This window comes from Desmodus rotundus, chromosome 1 (genome assembly GCF_022682495.2).
Source record: "Desmodus rotundus isolate HL8 chromosome 1, HLdesRot8A.1, whole genome shotgun sequence".
In the NCBI taxonomy this organism is placed as follows: Eukaryota; Metazoa; Chordata; class Mammalia; order Chiroptera; family Phyllostomidae; genus Desmodus; species Desmodus rotundus.
The window spans coordinates 62,210,742-62,233,915 of NC_071387.1; the positions used below are offsets into that span (position 1 = coordinate 62,210,742).

At 41.4% G+C, this 23,174-nt stretch overlaps 1 protein-coding gene across 3 annotated transcripts in view; it reads right to left on the reverse strand.

The window, feature by feature from the left end:
* Window positions 1-16,834: 16,834 nt before the first annotated feature.
* The window catches only part of TTC39B (tetratricopeptide repeat domain 39B), a 138,292-nt gene continuing 131,952 nt past the window's right edge, over window positions 16,835-23,174 (reverse strand). For all 3 annotated transcript variants that reach the window (XM_045193659.3, XM_045193660.3, XM_071221591.1), the window contains 2 exons: window positions 20,769-20,885; window positions 16,835-17,673 (listed from right to left, as the gene is read on the reverse strand). In XM_045193659.3, the coding sequence (XP_045049594.2) occupies window positions 17,583-17,673; window positions 20,769-20,885 (208 nt within the window). In that variant the 3' untranslated portion in view covers window positions 16,835-17,582. The remainder of the gene's footprint in view (window positions 17,674-20,768; window positions 20,886-23,174) is intronic.

The window sequence follows — 23,174 nt, forward strand, 5'->3', positions numbered from 1 at the left end:
TTGGGTGTACAACACGGTGACAACTCATGTCATTCTTTTTAAGGTTTTTTTTCATTTAAAAAATTTTTAAATTGCAGTTTACATTCAATATTAAGTTGTATAAATTTCAGGTCTGTGGCAGAGTATTTGGACAATCGTACTTTACAAAGTGTTGAAGAGTGGCGCTTTTCGAAACAATGCTCTTTATCTGAAGATCATTAGAGGTAAAACTCTAACTCACTGTTTACTGTGGCTTCCTATCAGAAAGGACAGTCTAGATGACCTCTCGGAGCCTGTCAACTGCTACTAAGATATTTGCACCCACATGATCAGAGGCAAGCTGGGGAATCGGGGATGCAATCTGCAATAGTGACATCTAGTGGCTCCTCAGACCTACTGCACCTCTTTAAGGCCGAAAATAAGGCCTGGATTGTAAGAAAGAAATATTTGGTGACAATATAAAGGAATTACATAAGTTCTGGAAAAGGACCCCAAGAATGTCAAGATTTAACCACCCCCACTCAAATCTTATCTTGCTCACTATATTAGAAACTAGGCCAAAAGAACTACTGTGATATAAATCCTTGTTTCCACAGGGGAAGGAGCTAGAGAAGTGGGTTAGATTGCAGCGAGTGCAGCCTGTCTCCAAGCGATGTTCAGGTGAGGCTCATTTTCCATGGTCTGCCCTTCGGTGCCCTTCACTCACACACTCGACAACTGGGTGGTAGCCACGTGACCCTGCCCTTACCCCCGTATCGCAACTTCCAAAATGGAAGGGACAATAAGCATCCTCTCCTGAGAATCCTGGAACTGGCAGAATAAAAACTACTGTCCTTTATCTGGAGAGTTGAAGGTGGAAGTATTCCGTGAAGGAGAGGGGTAGTCAAATTGGGCCCTGTGCATGCCAAGGTCCTGAGGCATCGGGGTCTATGAAGGTGCAGAGAAACTGGCCCGGGAGGAAAGAAGGGACCAATACGCGCAGAGAGGCCACGGAGCATAAAGGGAACAAAGGGAACTCAGTGGACAGGATGGAGGACAGAGGTCACTGCCCTGGTTTCTGCCCTTCAAAGGTCCTAACTGTCCTTTGATTTAAAAAATAAAGTATATAGCACGGAAATAACTTGAGGGATTTCCTAACACAAAGTTGTGATTTCTCTTCATTAAAGAACCATCTTTCTTACAAATCTGAATTGCTTTCATACTGCATTATTTCCTAAGGACTCTCGTTGCCTGTCTTCCTTATTTCCCTTCAGTGCCCAGCAGCCCTGGGAGAGGGAGGGCCTCTTGCATGCAACTGTGAGACACGGGGCACTTGGCTTTCATAGCGTTGTATTCAAGACATGGCCATCGGAGAAAAATAGGGCCTAAGGATTCCCTTGTCTTTTACTCAGAAAGCCCCAGTTCATTCTGCATCGTGCTTGTTTCGGGTCACCCTGGCCACACCCAAGCCTGCTACCCATCTTTCCTGCCTCACCCTGCCGAACCTGCTCTCCTGCATGGCTGTTGTCCTCCCAGGAACCTAAGCCAAATACGCTGAGTCATTCTAGGTCATCTCTGGCTCTTCGGTCTCACGTCCAATCTGATGTCACTAAGCCTTATTTAACTTGGAACTGAAGAAGCATAAGTCTTAGCCACTGCTATAGACAAAATGTTTGTATCCTCCCTGAAATTCAGGTGTTGAAACCTAACCCCCAATGTGATAGCATTTGGAGGTGGGACATTTGGAAAATACCTAGGTCACGAGAGCGGAGTCCTCATGGAGGGCTATAGTGCGCCCATAAGAGAGACCCAGAGAGCTCCCTCACCCCTTCCATCATGCGAGGACACAGCCAAAAGACTCCATCCATGAACCAAGAAGCGGGTCCTCGCTATACACAGAATTTGCCAGCACCTTGATCTTGGACTTCCTAGCCTCTGCCACTATGACAAATGAATTTCTGTTGTTTCTAAGCCACCTAGTCTGTTATTTTGTTACGGCAGATGGAAAAAAAAAAAAAAAAAAACAGAACAAATCAAGGAAAACCACCAATGGCTTTGTATAGTTTTCTTAAAAATTGCTTCATCCATTTGGGCTTAAAGAGAAATACTTCTTAGAGACTTAACACATTCAGTCTAATCAGTTCTACCACTGTTATTGATGATGAAGACCAATGAGCATATTTGATTCCTACTGTAAATGGATATAGCTATAAATCAAAACTGTCTTAGTCTTAAGTCAACATTTATTCATCCAACAAATAATTGGGCTAAATTTTATGTGTCAGGCATTCTGCTGGACATAAAGATAAGAAATATGATTCAAATAATTCATATTGAGACATACTTTCAAATTAATTATAATTACACGGTATGCATGCTGTAAGTGCCCCGAACAATGTCAGGTACTAGAAAAAGAAACTATGAACGCTGCCTACGGGATCGAGGAAGAAAGGGATGTGAGCCTTTGGAACCAAACAGAGATCTCAAAAAGAGTTAGGAGTATAATCGGTGTCCGCTGTTATGAAAAAAGAAGGAAAACATCCTAATACATGATTTGTGTGTAAATGATGTCACTGCTGTAAAATGTAAATAAACATTGTTTCTTAGCTTCTCAGCATGACTCCCATAAAAATGGTAGCAAAATAGGGAAAAGATGAGATTTGGCTTTCCCAAGAGGAAAGTGGTGAGGCCAACAATTCTTGAAATTCTTCCATCGAGAAGACCAGGAAGCAGGGTGGGTGGGTCATGTGCAGAACTGTCCCCAAGGGCTGTACCCGCCGGCCTGTGCCAGCGCCACAGCCACACTTCCTTGGTGCCCGGTGCTCGCCCACCCGTCATCATAGTGGGAGGGATCTGCACACCTTGCGTAGGTAGGTACGAGGAAAACCTGCTGTAGGAATGCAAGGAAACGTTGCCCACTGACCAAAGTAACAGAGAACAAATGAGTTGGGAATTTGTCCACGGACCAAAGCTAAAAGGAACAAATAATCACTGTCACTGTGAGTTTGCCTTGGCGGGCGGGTTTGTGTCAAAATGGACACCAAGGCAAAGGACACAGCACGTCACACCGAGAGCATTTTCACAGACCGTTCACTGGGCTCCACGTTCTCTCCTCAGGTTCAAGGCCGTCTCAGTAGGAGGGTGCCCAGCCTGTTCCCTGAATCCTCCTCCTTCCTTCCTCTCCCAGCAGCCAGGTTCTTCATTACTCTTCCAAGGATCACAGTTTCCAGAACAAGAAGAAAAAAAAAAAACAGTCATTTAGTGAGTATCCTAAACGGAGACCCCGGAGATGAGAAAGAGGGAGAGGCAAGGCATGGAAAGCCTCCTTTATTTGGAATGCAAAACTGCACCTGAGGTGTATTAATGACTTTCAACCTCACCTCTGGAGCTGTTATGCCCCCATATGGGGGAGTCATTTTCCTCCTTTGGGGTGGGAATATGACAATTAACACAGTGATATGGAATTTGAATAGAAAATAAATTGTGCTGTATCTCACATATGGTGTCCTAAAAATGTCCAAAATTATGTCATCCAAAGTGGGGGAGGGGGGACTGCAATTAGATAGATGAGGAAGAGGCAGTTGAGAAACAGATTAATGATGCCTTTGACACAATCAGCCTGAGAGGAATATTGGTTTCCATGACAACCAAACCACTTAACCTAAATTAACTAAGCTGTTAAAAAAAGAAAAACTTAAAAGATGGGGAGGGGGAAACCCAGCGCATCCTCTTTTGGGAAATTAAGTATCCTGTCCCATCAGCACCTGCGAGAGGTGTGTGCTAACCACATACCCACAGGGTGTGTATTCTCTCACACTCTCCGCTTCCCAGTAATTAGTTTTCAGAAGCAGTCCAGAGATGTTGAGACATTGCGACTAATTAGTGCAGTTTTCTCACAGAACAGCCTTATTATTCTGATGCAGCCTTAGCTCGACAGCAAGAAGTAGGAAGAGACAAAAGGCTGCGTCTTGCTTTTCCCAAACTTTGTGTTGATGTCCTCACGGCCACGTTTGCATCCTCCTGGAACCGCTTTGTCAGAATCAGGCAGGTCAGGCAGAATTCTGGAATTGTTTGTACCAGAGAATAATTGCTTTTACAATGAAACACACAGATCATTCCTGATGAGACAATGTTCAAATCAAATAATGAAATGTTTATGCATAATTTAATTTAATGTCCCCCCAATGTAAGGAAGGGAAAGGTCCTTCCCTGAATCACTTTTAAGATGCTGTGGAATGAGCCCCAAATTTCCCCAGGTCTCGGGTCAGCTTGTCTGAGGTACAGTGGACGTGCATGGAGGTGATACCAGGGGGAGGGGAGAGGGGAGGGAGCAGCGCAGTCCATCTTTACTCATCTCTAATTCCACAATACGTATCCAACTCTTCGGCTGAGCCTGAAGATGGCTGGGCAGAGGGGACCGTTGTTGGACAGCCTCTGGGTTGTCTCGGTTAAAAGTGTCTGGTATGGCCCTGACTGGTGTGCCTCAGTGCGTTGGGCGTCGTCCTTCAGGCTGAAAGGTCACAGGTTCAATTCCTGGTCAGGGAACATGCTGGGCTGCAGGCCAAGACTCCGGATGTTTCTCTCTCTGCCTCTCTTCCCCTTACTCTAAAAATAATCAAATAAAATCTTTTTTAAAAATGTGTAGTACAGATAGCCTACTGGCAACAAAAACAAGAAAGAATATGGAAACACTAATGATATTGAAAGCAGTCAAGTTCTAGCATTTCTTCTGTTGATTTTATTAAAAATATATACACATAAATATTATACTCAATTAAACTATGTCAAACCCTTGTTAATAAAGTATAGTAAATTATTTGAAAAATACATTAGGGCTTTAAAAAATCAAACTCAATTTTCCATCAAATTTTTATAATTAAGTCTAATAGGTAGGAAACATACACATTAGAATTTTAAAAAAATAGATAGTATGGTGCGTAGCCACACAGCACCCACATGCGTGTCTCCTATTTCACAACTTGTTTATAAATTTGACTCCCGTTTTGCTTCCACGACCGGGGGTGAGAAAAACATCACTTCACCTGTGGGATGAAGGCCCCGCTAACCTGGTAGAAGAGTACCTCGTAGTTTCAATTTTGCCTTTCACTTTTCACATGGAATCGTGGACTTTGTTATTCCTCTATGGACCAGTGTTGTCATTTATTTTCTGCTAGTGCCTTAGAATTTTTCTTATAACTAGTACTGATATTTTAAAACATTAAGCCTATTAATCTGAGTCATGTTTATGAAAAAATAGCCCAAATTATTTTGTTTTGTGGGGGGTTTTTAATATTTTATTTATTTTTAGACAGAGGGGAAAAGAGGGAGAGAAACATCAATGTGTGAGAGAGACATCAATCAGTTGCCTCCCACACGTCCCCAGCTGGGCACCTGGCTGGCAACCCTGGCATGGGCCTGACTGGGAATCGAACCTGCGACCTTCCTCTTTGCAGAACAACGCCCAACTCACTGAGTCATGCTGGTCGGGGCCAGATTATTACCTTTGATTTTATGATGTGCTTTGACATAAAAACTTGTTTTTATTTTTGTATGGTAAAATCTACTGATATTTTCCTTTAGGAGTTCGCCTTTCACTTCTATGTAAACTAAGGAAACTTTGTTAATCCTTAAAGCACTTCAGTATTCGTGAAAATATAATGTAATAACTTAGTTCATCTAGGATTTATTTTAATGTATGAAACTAACTTAATATTTTTTGATATAATTCACATAAAATTCACATTTGAAAGTGTGGAATCCAGTGACTTCTAGCCCATGCATATTGTTTTACAACCACCACCACTAATTCCAAAACCTTTTCATGAGCCCAGAAAGAAACCCGGTACCTGTTAGAAGTCAACGAGCACTCCTCCCTCCCACTTCCATCTTTCCACCAGCCCCTGGTAACCACAGAGCCACTGTCTGTCCATTCTGGACCTTTCATAGTAACTGAATCACCCAAGACGTGGCTTTTGTGTCTGGCTTCTTTCGCACAGCATAGTATTTTCAAGATTCATCCACGGAGCAGCATGTATCAGCACCTCTTTCCTTTTTTGCCGAGTGATATTCTGTTGTATCAATGTGCCCCAGTGGATCCCCTCATCAGTGCAGGGACATCCTGGGTCATTTCTGCTTTTGGACTACTTATGAATAACGCTGCCCTAAACATTCATGTACAAGTTTCTGTGCGGACCTATGTTTTTAATTCTCTTGGGCATATGCTTAGGATTGAAGACTCGAAATTTTTGGTTCACAATATCTTTCTCATTGATTTGTGATTTTTTTATCATACATTTTAATTCCTATTTATTGGAGAATAGGTATCAGGCTCTAATCTTTTCCACTGTCCTGTCGCTTCTTTTGCAAATACCAAACATTTTCAATTTTAGTAGCCTTGTAAATTATTACCTCATAGGGCACGTCACCTTTAAGTTTTCCTTTCTTAATTTCTCAACTATTATTGCCCCCTTATTTTTCACCATCAACTTGAGAATTATTTTGTCATGTGCACTGGCATTCTGATTGGGAGTGGGAAATTAATTAATTTGCAGTATTTTATCTTTCCTTCTATACACCGCAACATGGTGTATCTCTTGTTCAAGTCTGTAAATAGCCATTTTTATTCTTTTGATTTTACATAATTGCCTACTAATTAAACACCCTTCTTGTCTCAGTAGGTATCAGATCATTCACACTCTGCATTGTCTGAACAATTTGGATACAAAACAAAATACATCAAGAGAAGAGTGTACGTTTGCTTAACAACAAAAATAGCAGCCACCCCAATCATCGATCATCTCCTTTACGCACAGCTGAAGTCCCAAACCCATGGACCTAAGATGGGGTGAAAGGCCCTGGAAAGTTCCCGACTTTTCTTTGACCAGAAGAAAAGTCCAACTTACCTTTGTAAATGCGAGTGCCTGACAAGGTTTAACAGAGTTGGTTCTGTGAAAGTCTGTGCCCAGGGCTCTGGTTAAACAAATCTGGGAAAAACCACCCAGAACAAGGAAGGACCGCCTCAGTCACTGTGCCAGCCCCAGTGCAACCACCAGCTCGGACTGCGAACTACCCGTGCCGCTCCGTAGCTGCACGTCCAACAAAGACAGGACAGCAAGTAGCCTCAGCTTGGGCTCCAGGTCCTCCCCAGGGAGGCGTGACTGCCAGATGAGAAAAAAGCAGCTGGAGAGTCAGGGACTGCTCACTACATTCCAGGGTGAACCAACAAAAGGCAGGAAAGAAAGGACAGCCGGTAGCTGGCTGGCTGCTGGAGGCCATCTGGAGAAAGAAGCTGCTGGTTTGGAGCAGGAGACTGTTTCCTTTGGACTAAGCTCCACAGACCCTTCCTTCAGACGGCAGAAGATTGTTCCAATAAATCAAGAAACCAACACCATAAGGAAAGAGGTGAGAAAGGAAAAGATAAAATCAAATCTATTATACATACTACAATTTTGGAAGATGTCTAGTGTCTATTCCCCCTTTTAGGGGGAATAAAATTGAGCATCAAATGTTAATGGGAAATATGGAAAGTTCATCTGGAGGAAAGATGGAAGAATTGTTGAGTTCGTGATTCCCTGTAGCTTGGGCGTTGAATAAGAGTGAGCCCTAAAAATGGATTCTAAGCCTACGGGAGTCTGTCACTTAGCATCGGCTTATTGCTTCACAACCAAAGGCAGACACAGGGTTTTAACATCCGTTACTGGGAATCTGTGCTCTCTTGATTCCTACATTCTACACAACAACATACCCAACAGTCACTATCAGCCATGGGTTTTGTTCATCAAAACCTTGGACACTTTGAGTAAACTAAGTGTAGGGACATACAACTCATCTGGAAAGATGAGGAGGCATCCTGGAGGCAGAGAGAGGTGCACCAATCTGAAACACACACCCCCACCCCCGCCATGGCTCCTGCCATCTCACTCCCTGCTCAGACAGCAAGAATAGAGACAGCATCGGTGCCTCCTCCCCACGGCGCTCTCGCCCACCAAAGACGGATTTGCACAAGCTCAGCTGTGGGAAGCTGAGAACCACCACGCTAAGCCCCACAGTGACCAGTGCTCTCCACACAGACAGCTAGAAGTCTGAGGGGCAGGTTCTAGTCCCGACAGTGAATGGAACCAGATGTCTAAAAGAGCATCACATCTGCACGATGTCTTCATCGTGCAGGTGCGAGCAACCTTCTCAGAAGTTTCCCAACATAAGGCCTCAGTCCAAGCGCCCCAGTCTCAGTGACAGGATGCTCCGTGCACCTAGTTTACCAGCAGCGTTTACCTTTCTGCCCGGCTAGTCCGGAAGTCAGCTTTTGGGTCAAGCTTTGCCTGATTTGGCCTTAGGAAGATCACCTGGTTGAGAAAGAGTGAAGGAGAAATGTAGCCTGTTCTTTCTGGATGGTAGTTATGCACAAACCTGAAAAGGATTAGAAAAGAAGAATCCCCCACAGCACTAAAGTGTCAGAAAATACCTACTTTGTACAAGATTAACGAGCACCATAAATACTTACATGGTCTGCTCGTGGATCTACCTTATAGGAGGAATACAGAAGAGTGGGGGAAGCTGGACAAATACTCAGTAAAGGGAGATTTTCTAAATAATTATGTTGTGATCTTTTTTTAAAAAATCTACTTTCCTGAATAAAGGATTCCAAGTCTTTTCAGAGAAGTCAATTCTGGACAAAAGGAGTGGTGTTTCGCTGCATCCCTGTTGGCTCCATCGTCACCCTTCTTATCTGAGACACCCCTATGTTCACTGCAGCGTGATTTACAGTTGGCACAATTCGGAAGCAGCCCAAGTGTCCATCCGTAGATGAGTGGATAAAACAGCTATGGGGCATTCACACAATGGAATTCTACTTGACCATAAAAAAGAAAATTTTACCCTTTGCAACAGCATGCATGGACCTAGATGAAGAACATTATGCTAAGTGAAATAAGCCAGCCAGAGAAAGACAAATACTGTATGATTTCACTCATGTGGAATCTAATGAGCAAACTGAACTAACAAGGAAAATGGGGACAGACTCATAGACAGAGAGCAGGATGACAGCTAGTGGGGGGGGCGGGGGACAGGATTTAGCAAAAAGGACTCATGGACATGGACAACCGTGTGGTGATTGCTGGGGGGAAGGTGGTATAAGGGGATTAAATGGTAATGGAAAAAAAATACAATAAAGTTAAATAATTTAAAAAATAAAACTATTACTAGCTTACTAACATAAACCATTAAGAAAAAAAGAGAAAGGAAATGGGAACTTTCAGGGCTGGAATGAGCTCTTCTTTTTTTCCATGTAATATTTGGGTAGGAACAATTCTTGGAAATGATCACAAACGCAATAATTACTGGCTTAATTCTAAATAGATTTGCAGTCAGTTCTTTTCATGTTATTTCTGGCATGCCTGCTGTAGCAGTAATGTTGATATAACTGGTTCCTCAGAAAACAAGATTTGTGACAATTTGCTGCCTTCTGCCACAGAGACAATCTGAGCCTTTCAAAGTGGGGCTAAAAATGCACACAGATCTTCCCCTCACAGCTGCTTCTTGTTTAACAGTGTCAAATTTTCTTAATTAAAACTTCAGATTATATGCTTGGCTTTTTTTCCCCAAAAAATCTCAGATGACACTCTACCTTTTAGTTAAATGGGAATCTGCAAAAAGGCAGATAAGGACCCTAACTGCTTTTATAGGAAGAGCTCATTTTTAAGTTTGTGGCTAACATTCATCTTTATCCCACATTCCTGCCCAGGGATTCCACAAGGCACTCTTTACCCTTTATCTGTTTAATACAGTCCTCCTCGGGTTTTTGTTTTTTCAGTAGCTCGAGGTAGTTTCTTTACTTTCAACCAAAAGAGCTATAACTAATACGTTCCCAGATCCACAAAGCTGCTCGTGCCAAAAAACAAGAGACAAACCTGAGGGCATGGCCCACGGTGGGAAAGCCTCGGTGGGCCCAGGCCTCCTGGGATGTAGCAGAGACAAGCTGTTGAGCACCCCCGTCTCCTCTCGCCCTGAGCCCACCAGTTGGGCTGCATTTCTCTGCCCCTTTTGCCACGAGGCCAAGCAAGGGGACTGAGCTTGAACCAGTGGAATGTGAACAGATGCAGTGCATCACCTCCCTCCCACAGTCCTGCAGCAAGGGGATGCAGAAGAACGGTGGCCTTCACAGCCATACATCGAAGACGGCAGAACCACAGCACCAAAAGAACCTCGGTTACTCACACACAGCCTGCAAAGCCACCCCTGGGCAGGCGCAGCCGGCCTGTGGCAGACGTTAGATTACCCTAACTCGTACAGGGTGGGGAGGAGTGGGGAGAAGCATTTTGTGCTGGGTTAGCCCTTTGTGGTTCTTGCATGCCTTCTTCTTTGATCCTCCTGAGAACTGCATAAGGTCGTGGAGTCATCCCGGTTTCACAGAGGGTTAGGCAATGTCCAAGGAATTTGCTGGGAAGGGGGTCACAGGCCACTGCCTCGCCAAGTTCAGCCTCAGGTACAGACCTCCTGATTGCCAGGGACCAAATTTTTTCCACTGTGTTACAATGAATGCTAAAGATTCCTCCTTAAACTAAACCTATCAGCAGCTAATCAGGACCTCAGAACTATTATATAGATTATTTAAAAAGATGAATAAGAAGGCACTCTTCCCTCAAGAGAACTGTACCTTCCCATTTATCTCTTCGTGTCCAGTGCTCAGTCAAGAACATGGCACAAAGGGCCTTGAAAGGTTTGCCTATAAAAGTCTGTTAAAAAAGAAAAGTTGTACCATAAAGTAAAATTTCAGGTGTACATATGCACTGCAATCAAAGATCAGCAAAACAGATGTTGTGAGCAACTTTCCCCTGTAGACAAACCAGAGTGAGACTGTAATTCCATCAAGTGTCATTTATTTAAATAAAAACTCAATTGCATGTTGTAGGCAAACCAGTTGCAGCAATATGAAAATACAGAATTCTGAGAATATCTGGCAACTTAAATATGCTCCTAATAATGCAGGATATTCTGTAATACTAAGGAATGAAAAAGAAAACTTTGACTTTCAAGTCAAGATGATTTATTTGCACTTAACAATAATTTCTAAGATATCTATTTTCAAAAATGTCTTAATGTTAAAAATAGGCTACAGGGATTGTTATCTTCAAGATGAAAATCTGATCTCATATCAGCATTAGCTTACAAATCACAGATGATGACACTAACACAAAATCAGCAAACGAATACTCACTGGGAACGCAGTTTTATATTAAAAATATCAGAATTTCACAGTTTTCTTCTTCCTTCTTGACTTATATTGATAAAATGCCTTTACAGCTACCATCTAGTTCACTTTCTGGTACCAGATCCAGCGCCTACTTGATCAGCAGATGGATGCTACTAACACATTCATCTTACACAGAACTCACACGTCTTCAGTTTCTAAAAGTGTCTTGCTCTGTGAAACTGTGATGGCTGGGAGTGGAAAAGAGAGAAGACTAAGTTCAAACATAGTGAGAAAAAGTGAGACAAAATGCTGACAATTTTCACTAATAAACCATTGAATTATTAAGCACATACAGGTGGCTTTGCTGACTCAACAGGAAACCATACATCAATTCACAAAACACTACGGCCTCTCTAACTACTTTGGTTTAATTCAAACAAAAGTGAAAGTAAACATTACCAAAGAATTTCAAACCCCCCACACACAACAAGGTAACATAAGGGTTTTTAGGAGACTAGATCACAAGACAGATTTATTTTGTTTGTGTGTTTTAAGGCAAAGAAAAATTCCCAAGTACCTACAAAATAAATTTGCTTTGGAAATAAATTTTAGTAATAAAATAATACTTTTCACTTATTAAATATATATTTTGCTTTTGCCTATGACTTAGAAACTTACATCAAAAAATTCAAGAGTTCTAATGAACATGTGCAAATAAATATTTTAAAACACTAGTATATAAATAAGTCAGCTCATATTCATTCAGGTATCTGAATGTAAATAGTTAGCAAAGGGGAAAAACAAATCAACTATTCAGTTACAAAAATTTCCTCTAAGACATCACGAGAATGCAGAATTGTTGAGAATTAAGGAATTTCTCTGGACAGCACATATCAGTGAGACACACATGTTCTTCTGTAAATCTTCATGAAACAGAAACCAATAGCACTGTTTTTTCAGACTAAATAAATAGCCCAAGATTTCCAATGATTACCATAATCTCTCTTTTCATGTAAATCATTTGCAGAAAAAATAAATACACAAATCACTGTAGAGAAAGCAACTGTCTACTATAAATAATTAAATCACTTCAGAAAAAAAGTGATTAATGAAAACTGTTTAAACTCATTTGCTATGCCCTAAATTGCCACCTGAACACTTGTCTCCAACAAAGACAAGAAAGAATGAAAATGTCTGTTGCAAAGCAAAGACCATCAACAACATGGAAAGACAAGCCACTGAACGGGAGAACACATTTGCTAATGACACATCCAAAATTTATCAAATTCAATACCAAAAAAACAATTCAATTAAAAAATGGGTAAAGGACCTGAAAAAACACTTCTCCAAAGATGACATACAGATGGACAAGACACATGAAGAGATGCCCAACGTCAGTAATCATCAGAGATGCAAATTAAAACCACAGTGAGATATGTCACCTCACACCTGTCAGAATGGCTACCATCAGTAAATCAACAAACAAGTCCTGGAGAGGAGAAGGGGAACCCTTGTGCATTGCTGGTGGGAATACAGATTGGTGCAGCCACTGTGGAAGAGCTACGGAATTACCTCAAAAAATTAAAAATGGAACTGCCTTATGACCCAGAGATTCCACTTCTGTGAATATACCCAAAGAAACCCAAAACACTGATTCAAGAGACTACGTGCACCTCTATGTTCATTGCAGCATCATTTACAATAGCCAAGATTTGGAAGCAGCCCAAGTGCCCATCAGATGAGTAGGGGGGGAAACAACTGTGGTACATTTACACAATGGAATACTACTCAGCCATGAAAAGCAGCCTGGATGGACCCAGAGAGCATTATACTAAGTGAAATAAGCCAGTCAAGAAAGACAAATACCATATGATCTCACTCCTATGTGGACTCTAATGAACAAAATAAACTAACGGATTCACAGAAACAGATTCATAGAAAACAACAGACTGACACCTGTCAGAAGGGAGAAGGGTTAAGGGTCTTGGAAGGAAAGGTCAAGGGATTGAGCAAAAAAGCAAAACAAAAACAAAAAACAAAACCTTATAGATACAGGCAACAGTATGGTGATTACCGGAGGCAAAGGAGGGTGAGGGGAGGTAGAAGAGGGTATACAGGGGGTAAATGGTGACGGAAGGACTTCACCTGGGGTGGTGAACACACAACACAGTATATGGATGATATAGTATAGAACTGTACACCTGAAACCTGTCATTTTATTAACCAATGTCACCCCCATAAGACAATTTTTTTTAAATGTCTACATGATTTCCAAAGCATGGAGAGTCACCCCTTTTAATTGAGAAAGTCATTCCAGCATTTCAAAATAATGTAATTCCTTTAAAACTGAAATGGTAATATCCTTTAATGTGTACATTTTATCCAACTTCTCTGGCTATCAGCTGTTACACTGAGACCACTTTTTCCCCCAAAGTGGTGCCAAACAGGCTACTGATAATTAAAACCAATATACCAGAAAACATTAAGTAACAATAAAACAGAGTTCTCACCCTGACATGCCAGCATCCTTCACACTCATCTTTTAAATCGTGCATTTCTAAGAACTACTAGATTGACATACAAAAGTATATTGTACATGAATATGTAACAAGTCTTACTTAACCAAGCTTGGTATTCAAGTATTTTGCTTGAGTTTTCCTATTAATACCCAATTTGTAGGTGTCTGTATGAATTCTTTGTTGGTTAACCACGGCGGGTGGCTGCTCCGGTTTTTCCGTGCAGTCAGGTTACAGCATTACTGTGCTGGCACGCTTGTAGCCTGGACGGGATGGGGCGGGGCGTGGACTTCCTCTGAAGTGAAATCCACATACCCTCCGGATGGGTCAGGCCAAGAACCTGCCCAGTCTCCTCAATCCACTGAACAGTCCTTGCACCAATTCTTTCTGTAGTTACGACATTCCAAACAGACGGCATGGACTTCTGCACCATCAAGGGCAGAGAGCAACTGCTCAGCACAGAGGATATTCTCCCTCATGATAACTTCTAATGCGTCCTTCTCATTGTTTCAAGTTCAACATTCTGAAGCAACTAAATCTAACAGAAGACGTATAAAAGACAAAACTGCCAACAATGAGAAACATGAATTGGGTTTCACAACAAGCACTTTGACAACTAAAGAAAAATATGTAGATAATTGGTCTGGGGGAGGGGAAACAACCTGGAGAAAAGCCTGCACTCCTTCTGAAAGAATGATATAAAGTATCGTCTATTTGCTGCTTGTAAACTACTTTCTATTTGTCTATCTGTAGGTGATCAAGAAATGCCTAACACGACTAGAAATATGTCAAATGTATGTATGCATTTCACTTAGGTATTGAAGAATTAATAAGTAATTTCAGAAATTTTTCCAGTTGGTCACAAAGACCTTTCTTTAAAAACTGTTATGTTTAATGTCCAAAGAAAGAAAAACACCTGTTTGAAAACATACACAGACTCACTTTAGAGGAATGGATGAGAATCGGTACCACGATGAGTATTAATAGCAGGGACTATCAGCACGCATCGCAAGGCAACTACCTCTGAAAGTAGCTTCAAAAGAGAAAACACTTTTCTTTGAAAGGGGACGACTTTCATCTGTACACACATCCCACTGATCTGAAGCCCTAAGTTGAAGCCCTAATCAAAGACTGATACAGTGTTTTAACCTCAAAGTTAAATCATTACCTTCCAGGCCAGGTATGAATGGACAATCACACACCTCTGCTAAACTGCAACTTTGCAAAAGAGATGGTTACAGTGTTGGATTGTGTTTCAATGATTTAAAATCTTCTTTGAAGTTGACTGATCTGGAATTCATCTTCCTACAGTTTGGACCTACTCACAGAAGAGACAGAGAATCAATGGACTCCATTTTCCAATGAAACTTGGGACCTTGTATCCAGAGGAAGCACAGAAACATTAAAATATATGTCCGTAAGAGAGCTGATGTAGTTAATCTTCCATTAGTTGTCAAGGAGAAGTCACGCCTTAATTGTCACCATCCTACAAAACATAGCCTCTATTTCAGTCTTAAATTTATACAGCACCAATCATAACTCTGGTTCTCCATTTAAAAAAAAAAGGCAATTATACCAAGAACTACACAAACTGTCAGACACATTGGCAGCCCAACCCTACCACATATGCCCCTCAAAACATTAGATAAAACATTGTCACTTCAGTACTATTCTACACAGAACAGCCTGAGTCACAAAATAACTCCAAAAATACAATATGAGCCGATGTTACAAGAAACCAATGTCAGCATAATATCTTAAACATGGCAGGCAACATATTAATATTTGTAGCACTAGTGATATTACAGCACTTAAAAATCCACTGGATAGTTATCCATTACCAGTTAACTAGAAAAAGAACAGGAAGTAAAAAAAATAAGAAACATAAGTGATATTTTAAATAGATGAGTTACTTTTATGTTTGTTTATAATGCAGAGCTAAAATAAAATAAAAATAACCAATATTAGCTTAACTTGTGTGGGTGACACAATTTATACTAGAGACAAGTTTTATACCAGAAAGAGAATGTTTTACCGGCTTTTGCTCTGACTTGCAGCTTCTCACAAAAGCAATGTGGGTGTTTGCACGTTAAAAAAATAATGCTACCAAAGCTGTTCTAAATAACTGATAAACTTTTTTTCAAAGTTATATAAAAAATAATCATTAACCATATTTTCCACTACTAGTTGTGATGACTGTTTATTTCATTTCCTCTTTTGTCTGGACCTACAGTGAAGTTACACAGTTTATATTAAGAGCACACACAGAGATCTTCACCACACCATCCGAACGGGTGGTACTCTGTTCAAACTGTATTAGTATCTTCCATTGGAAATACATCCTCCGTTCTGGCCAAGGGTTAACACATTACAGAAACCAAGGCAAACAAACACCTGCTGGGGACAGGCTCATGTAGCGGGGAATAAATTCATAGCCTGGGCCACGGTCAGCGCCACGCACACGAGCAAATGCAAAGGTGAATGACCTGCTGTGTGCCAAGGGTCTACCAGAGATGGGCTCCTGACTCCTGGTCTGAGGCGATTTCTGTTAAACTGCACAGGCTTTTATGACAAGTTATGCTTCAAAATAGAAGCAGAAATAGGACAAAACCCTGATTCATTGATCACAATTTTTTTTCCTCACTCTGGATGCAAACTGGTCCTTAGTCACAAAAGATGCATATTCAGGAGCCTGGGGGTGGAGACACTGATGACTGCCAATTAAAAACATACTCCAAGTGGGAGTGATTTGTATTAAACGTTTAACATTGTCCGCTGAAAATGGATACCTAAAATACTGACGGTTATAAAACTGAAGGAGACCTTGGTAATCATCTGTTCTTCTTCCACGTCACAGATAAGGAGAGTATGCGTGTGCGGAGAGCAAGGGGCTCCGTCAAGGTCGCTCTGGTAGCTGCAAAAGGGCAGCAGGGCCGGGACCACAGAGTTGGGCTCTCTTCTGCTCAGTGCCCTGTGTTTCCAAATTACAGGACCAAACGCAGCCCAGGCATTTATAAGGAGCCATCACAGTGCTAGAGAGATTATAAAATTAGATCTCACTCGCCAACATCATGAGTGTAAAAATTATTGATATTTTACATATTTAAAGCAGCAGGAACTTTACTTTGCTTCCTCTAAGAAAAATAATCAATGTATATATTTTAGGCTCTCACTGCTAAGGATAATGTCTAAAATATAACTTTTCCTTCCCTTTACATATACACTTTTTAAAATTTTGTTATTATAATAGGCTTAATGAGTACATTCAAAAACAAGACAGTCTCTCAAAAATGTCACCACTTTTAACTTACATGAAGAATTTAAAAAACTAACAGTATGTCACCATCTTTGCTAGACATGGGTCTTTTCGACCTATTAACTACATTATCCCACCCCTGTTCGCACCCACTGCCTGGCTTTTTCAGGAGTCTTCAGAAGGTTATTAAGCTATTTTGAATGTAATTGATTTTATTTCCCCTCTGAAATTTAAATACTAGGCAACAAAATAACTCTTAAGTTTAACTGACCAACAGATCTAAAAAATGGCTCAACTTGTAAGCCATGTGCTAATTAAACAGTATTTTCATACTAAAAAAATAAATAAATAATCTAATTAGACTTTGTTGTACCTTTGAGTCATTTAAAAGACTTCTTCACTCTCCAAGTTAAATCTAATATGAAATTCTTGGAGAGGCAAAATATAAGAATTTTCCAGACAGTCCTGATCGTTACTCCATAGGGGAAAACAAAACAACATTCACATAGAACAACAGTAAACCACATAAATGATCAAAAATATTGATGATAAAACTAAATTTTTGTCTCTCATTCACAAGATCACTTCTGCACTTTAACACAAGGTCCGGTCTGTAGCAGGTGTTGGTGTTAATGGCGGGCAAGTCCCATCCTTCGCGTCCTGATCAGTCTGAGGAAGGTCTTCTCCAGAGGTGAAGAGCTGCCTGAATTCTGAAGTGCAGTCTAGACTCCATGGAGTAATCTTTGTAGTTGTTCCTGAAGACAATAACAGTAAAATTATAAAATTTCTTGTATACCAGCTGCTACCACCCTCCCCGTCCTCTCATCTTCATTCCTTATTTGCCTTCAGACTTGAACGTGTGGAACAGTGGGTACTGTTAAATGTAGATTATCATGCTCTGTGAGGAGAGGAGGGTGGCGGTCTTCTTTATTCCTAGACGCTGGCTGGTGACGACCTAAAAGTCTCAGTTTGCACACCAATGTTCTGCTTACCCGCCAACCCATTCGCAAGCACAGCAAGGTTACGAGGAGGGTTTGACAATTTTGTGAGCTACTCTTAAAAGTTGACCTCCTTGTCTAAACTGGAAATGTTAAAGCAACCTCATATAAACATGGCGAACATGATCAAGCACAACCCCCCCAAAATTTACCTAGAAAATCCTGTAAAACCACCACCACCACAAAGACAGCGGGATTCCTTAGTGACACCAAAATTACTCCAGCGTTCACAAGCAGATATCAATGGTGTGGCCAATAATTATTGTGTGACAGTGTTAGAAGGCCAGGCCATTAAAACCCACAGATTATGTAAAAGCTTCACTTAGGTCATTCATGACTTCTCTTTGCTAGAACTGCCAAGAAGGGTCAGAACGGAGTGGCTCCGACCTTGTGCTCCTGCTTTCACACTCTGCTCTGGCCCCTGGGTGAGCTGTGACTTCTTTCTTTGCAGTGGTATTGGCTTCTTTCTATAGCCCTTCATTTTATACAGGTCTAAGTACTACTTACTGGTAAATTTGAAAGGGTTATTATTCGTAAGCTAAATCAACATCTTACTAGAGTTTACCAAAGGATGTAATTGAGTTTTCCTAAATGTCTGGCCACTAATTCTGGCAACTGTGCAAAGGGAAACTGCAGACAGCTGACAGTCTTAAAACTATTGGGAAGTCTGTTTATGGCACTGTCAGCACTGGCTTCAGTTAGTGGTGACTTCTGATAACCGTTGGTCTTGTTTCTTAGTAGTGAACTTAGACTAGTCTTCTAGTTTCAACATTATAAATTTGCCTTATTGTGCACTGTTTAAGTAACACTAAATGTGACCAAATAACAAATACTTGGAACAACAGTATTTAGAGTTGCTAATTTTCCATCAGCTACATTTGATGACACATACATGTCAGTTGAAATATGAGTCATTATCACTCATATTTAACAAATTAACTTTAAAAATGATTTGCTCTCATATCTCCCATTAACGAGAAGGGGGAGGAGGAGGAAAAGAAGTAGAAGAGGCAGAAGAGAAGGTAGGAGGGCAAAAAGAAGGAGAAAATTAAAAAAAAAAAAAGTGACTTTCTTGGCTCCACCGTGCCCCTGAAGCTTCTGCCCCGTTACTGTGTTTTATTCACAGTGAAACATCCTGAAGGAGTTTCCTAAAGTAGCTGGCTCTGCTTTCTCACCTTTCTTGCCAAAGTTACCAATGATCTTCACATGGTCAAGTTCACTTCTCTAGTCTCACCTTGATTGACCTCTCAGCAGCTACCTTTACAACTGACAACTCTTCTTTTTGAAACACCTTGTTCACTTGGCTTTCCTAGATGTCGTTCTGACTCAGTGGCTATTTCTTCCTACTCTCATTGTTCATTCTCATTAAAATGATAGCATGTCCCAAGGCTGTGTGCTGGACCTCAATCTCTCTTTACACCTCTCCCCTTCTCTCCTTCTCTCTTTCTCTCTCTCTCTCTCTCCCCACCCCTCTCCTGCTCTCTCTCGTAAGTTTCCCAAAATGACCTCATCAAGTATCATGGCTTCAAATATCACTGTGTCTGTGTTGGTGACTTTGAAATCTGCACACTTGTCCTTTACCTTTCCAATGAAATCCATGCTTCCACAGTTGACTGTCAACTCACTGTCCCCATGTGGATACCTAGTAGGCGTCTCAAACTATCATGGCTCAAACAGAAGTTTGCTTTTCTCTGTCCCCAAACCTGTTCCTCTAAGTATTCCCCATCTCAGTAAAAAGCATCATTACCGATCTAGTGGCTCAACCCCCTGGTCTAGAGGTTACCCAACTGTGGCTTCAGCCAGGAACAGTCCCCAGGCAGTCTCCTGCTGACTGATCTCAGGACTGGCTTTAATTATGCAGATATCAACTACAATATCACTTCCTCAAGGAAACCTTCCAGAATCAACCCCATCTAAAATAACAGCCAGGTCAGTCTGTATTGGATTGTAAATCTCAGCAAAGCACATTCCACAATGATCTTCACATTCCACTGCTGTGGTTTTTTACTTGCTTCTTTGATAGCTCCCTCCAACTCAGAGAGCGGGAACACTGCCTGTTCGTGCGCAGCTGTCTGTCCAGAGCCTTTACCAGGGCCTGGCACATTAGAGGTACTCAGTGAGCACTTGCTGAATTTGAGTACATGAACAGACCAATGAACCACAAAGTGATGTATGGCCTAGAGCTAAAAACGGCGTTCTTTATCCACTGCAAGAAGTGTTCAAGGTGAACAGACCACCGGGTTTTGGCCCCGCCACGGGGGCCATGACCACAAGTCCGTGAGCCACTGTCTAGCAGAAATGATGGAACGCTTTCCAGTTGCCACAGCAGACAAAAAGCACAGGGTCCCGGGAAGGTTCAAAGGGCTTCTTCAATTCAGAGGGTCTTCAAGGAAAGGAGAAATATGGTTGAATACACCAAAGGTCAGCAGATTATTAGCAAAATTATGGCCAAATCTGGACACACCCATTGATTGATGGATGGATTGACTGATTTGTCTTCTATGGCTGCTTTCAATACAGTGGAGTAGTTGCAATGGAGACTTTACACTGTAAAGCCAAAAATGCTGACTCTCTGGCCCTTTATGGAGAATGTTCGCAGACCTCTGATCTAGGATAGATTAGATTAGATATCTGTCATACAGAAGCCCACAGTTACAACATGTGTAAAGAGCCACAGGGTCAGGCATTCAGAAGGTTGGAAACAGCACAGTCACAGCAGAAGGCATGGGCATACGCTACGCATAAGTTAGCAAAGGTAACGTTATCACTAACTTTCATTCATGGTTTAACTTCTAGGTGTGTACACACTGTCACCGTGGTGATAACGCTGCCGACCATCCTGACTCACTCACCTCGCAGTTTCCAGGGCCTTTATGGCCTTGTCGAGCTCCCCTTGGCTTTTGTACAAACACGCCAACTCAAACAGAGTAAATGGCACGAGGTAGTGGTCGAACTTCAGCAGCCTTTCACTAAAACGATGAATGAAAAGCAATTAAGTCTTAAGAGGGTCAACAGTAAAAATAAAGAAAAAAAGCAAAGCAAGTCTTAATATAACAAGAAAGGGATCATTCTTTTTCAACGTATATATTTCCCCATTCCTCATAAAATAGGTGCTTAGCAGCACTATTATCAGAGAAAAACAGTTGTTTTACAAAGTTTATTCAAAGGACCTCATAAACTATGGCAATAAATAGTATGCTTTTAATACATCAATCTCTTATCTTATTCCTCAATGTCTAGTGGACCAGCACTGAGGATTGTTTATTGCTGCTTAGGATATGAATACATGCAGATCTTCCAAGATTAATCCTGAAGAGGACAGGATCATCCTCCTGAACATAAATGCGTTCCATTTAAAAATAAGGATGCTGACAGCTATATTACTGTTTTGCTAAGGTTCACTTCAATTTGTATTGGTAAGTCTTACAACGCTAAAAAAAAAAGTCAGTAAGAAGTGGTCAATATTTCTGTTTTCAGCAATAATATAAAAACACTCTGATGACAAAACATCTAGAAGCACTAAAAAAGTAAGAACAACATACGTTCAAATGCACAGCTCAGCTCACATGAACATAAGAAAAACTCTCAAACTGAAAACAAAACAAAACCAGAATTCTGAGTGTGTGGGTGAGGCCCAGGCGGTCCTAGGGTCCCCTTCAGTCTGAATCGTCCAAGGCTTTGAGTTTCAGTGGCCACGACAGAGATGAGGCCGTGGGACCACACAGGAAAAGGGGTTGGGCCTGAGTTGGAGCCCTTGAAAGGCTGCTGCCTCAAAGAAAGGGCAGGTTAGGAAAACCCAATCTCTGGCACAGGAGGAAAACACGGGCAGTTGGCTCTTTGGCCTGTGCTCCTGGTGGGAAGTGGAAACACATTCCTTTCACTAAATTAATAACCAATAGGCCTGTCCTCACATGGATCTGCAATTTAAATTCACATTGCCCAGAGGATCCAAGAGCCTCTAAGAAATACGATAAACAGGAATGTGGTTCTGGGCTGAAAAGTCTCTGGGTCAACCGGCAGGAAGAAAAGCGAAATGACTTTAGTGAGACACTTTCTCATTCCTAGCCTCTAGGAGTCTCAAGATAAAATGTCAATGAAGGAAAACTCAAAATCCAAAATTACAAAGCACAAAAGCAAACAATTCGCTATTGTTAAAAAATAGCACAAATTGCTAATCCTTTTAATAATCCTTTTGATCCCTGTAAAAACATCAATAAAACAGAACTCAATGGATACTTCCTTAACATGTTCACTAAAAACTATAAGTGTATTACTTGTTTGGGAAATAGACATGGTCTCATTCCTCCTCTTGTAAGAACACCAGTCCTCCTACAGTCTCGGAAAGGAAATGCATGGGTGGAAAAGCGCAGGATGCGGAACAGAGGCTGTCAACTGGCATTCTGGGGCTGTGATCTAGTCAGCTGACTGTGCTTTAAAAATATGTGAACCAATATTTAAAAATCAGAAGACTTTACACAAAATTCAGAGTCTAGGCTTTTCATGAAAAACTGTAGGGATTATTGCTCTCGGGCCCACACTGTACAGAGCAGCAATCCATTAGAGCTAAGAGTGGCTGCCTTCTTTAGAGAGAACACGTGATCTCCTGAATCTACAGTGCCCACCAATCCCTTACTCCTGCCAGCACTTGGTGAGGTGTCTTGTCTGGCCCCTGCAGATGTTTGCATTTATGATTCCAGATATAGAGGAGAAAGCCAGGTACCTGAACCTTGACTCAACAATCTGTTTAGCAAAGGAGAAGGACACCATCAATGCAATTAGAGGGGGGGGAAAAACCCTCATGCATTTACAGGAGAGAACCTTTTCCAAATGAGAAGCAGTTACAGTGTTCACCCCATGTCTTTCTTCCCTGCCAAATTATTACCACAACAATAGCAAGTCTCTTTACTCCACTGCAAATCCCTAGGATATAGTACAGACTTGAGCACATAGTAAGTGCTCCAACATCTGTGGAATAAACAAATGGAAAGACAAATGCAGGAGTCAAAGAGCACCAGAGGTTCAGTACACTGCTGCCAGAATGTGGTCAGATACCTGTTAGCTTGGCCACAAATCTAGTTTTGTGTGTCAGCTTTAAACATCAAGTGGAAATGCACAGAACCATGTTCCCCTCAGATTATAATTTTGTTCTCAAAGAACAGAGAAGACACAACTGGATGCTGTTTCTGGTAACACCAAGCAACAGGGTAGCAGCAAGAGAAACTACTTTCTCACAGTAATCCCCTGGAAGCCACCGTCTG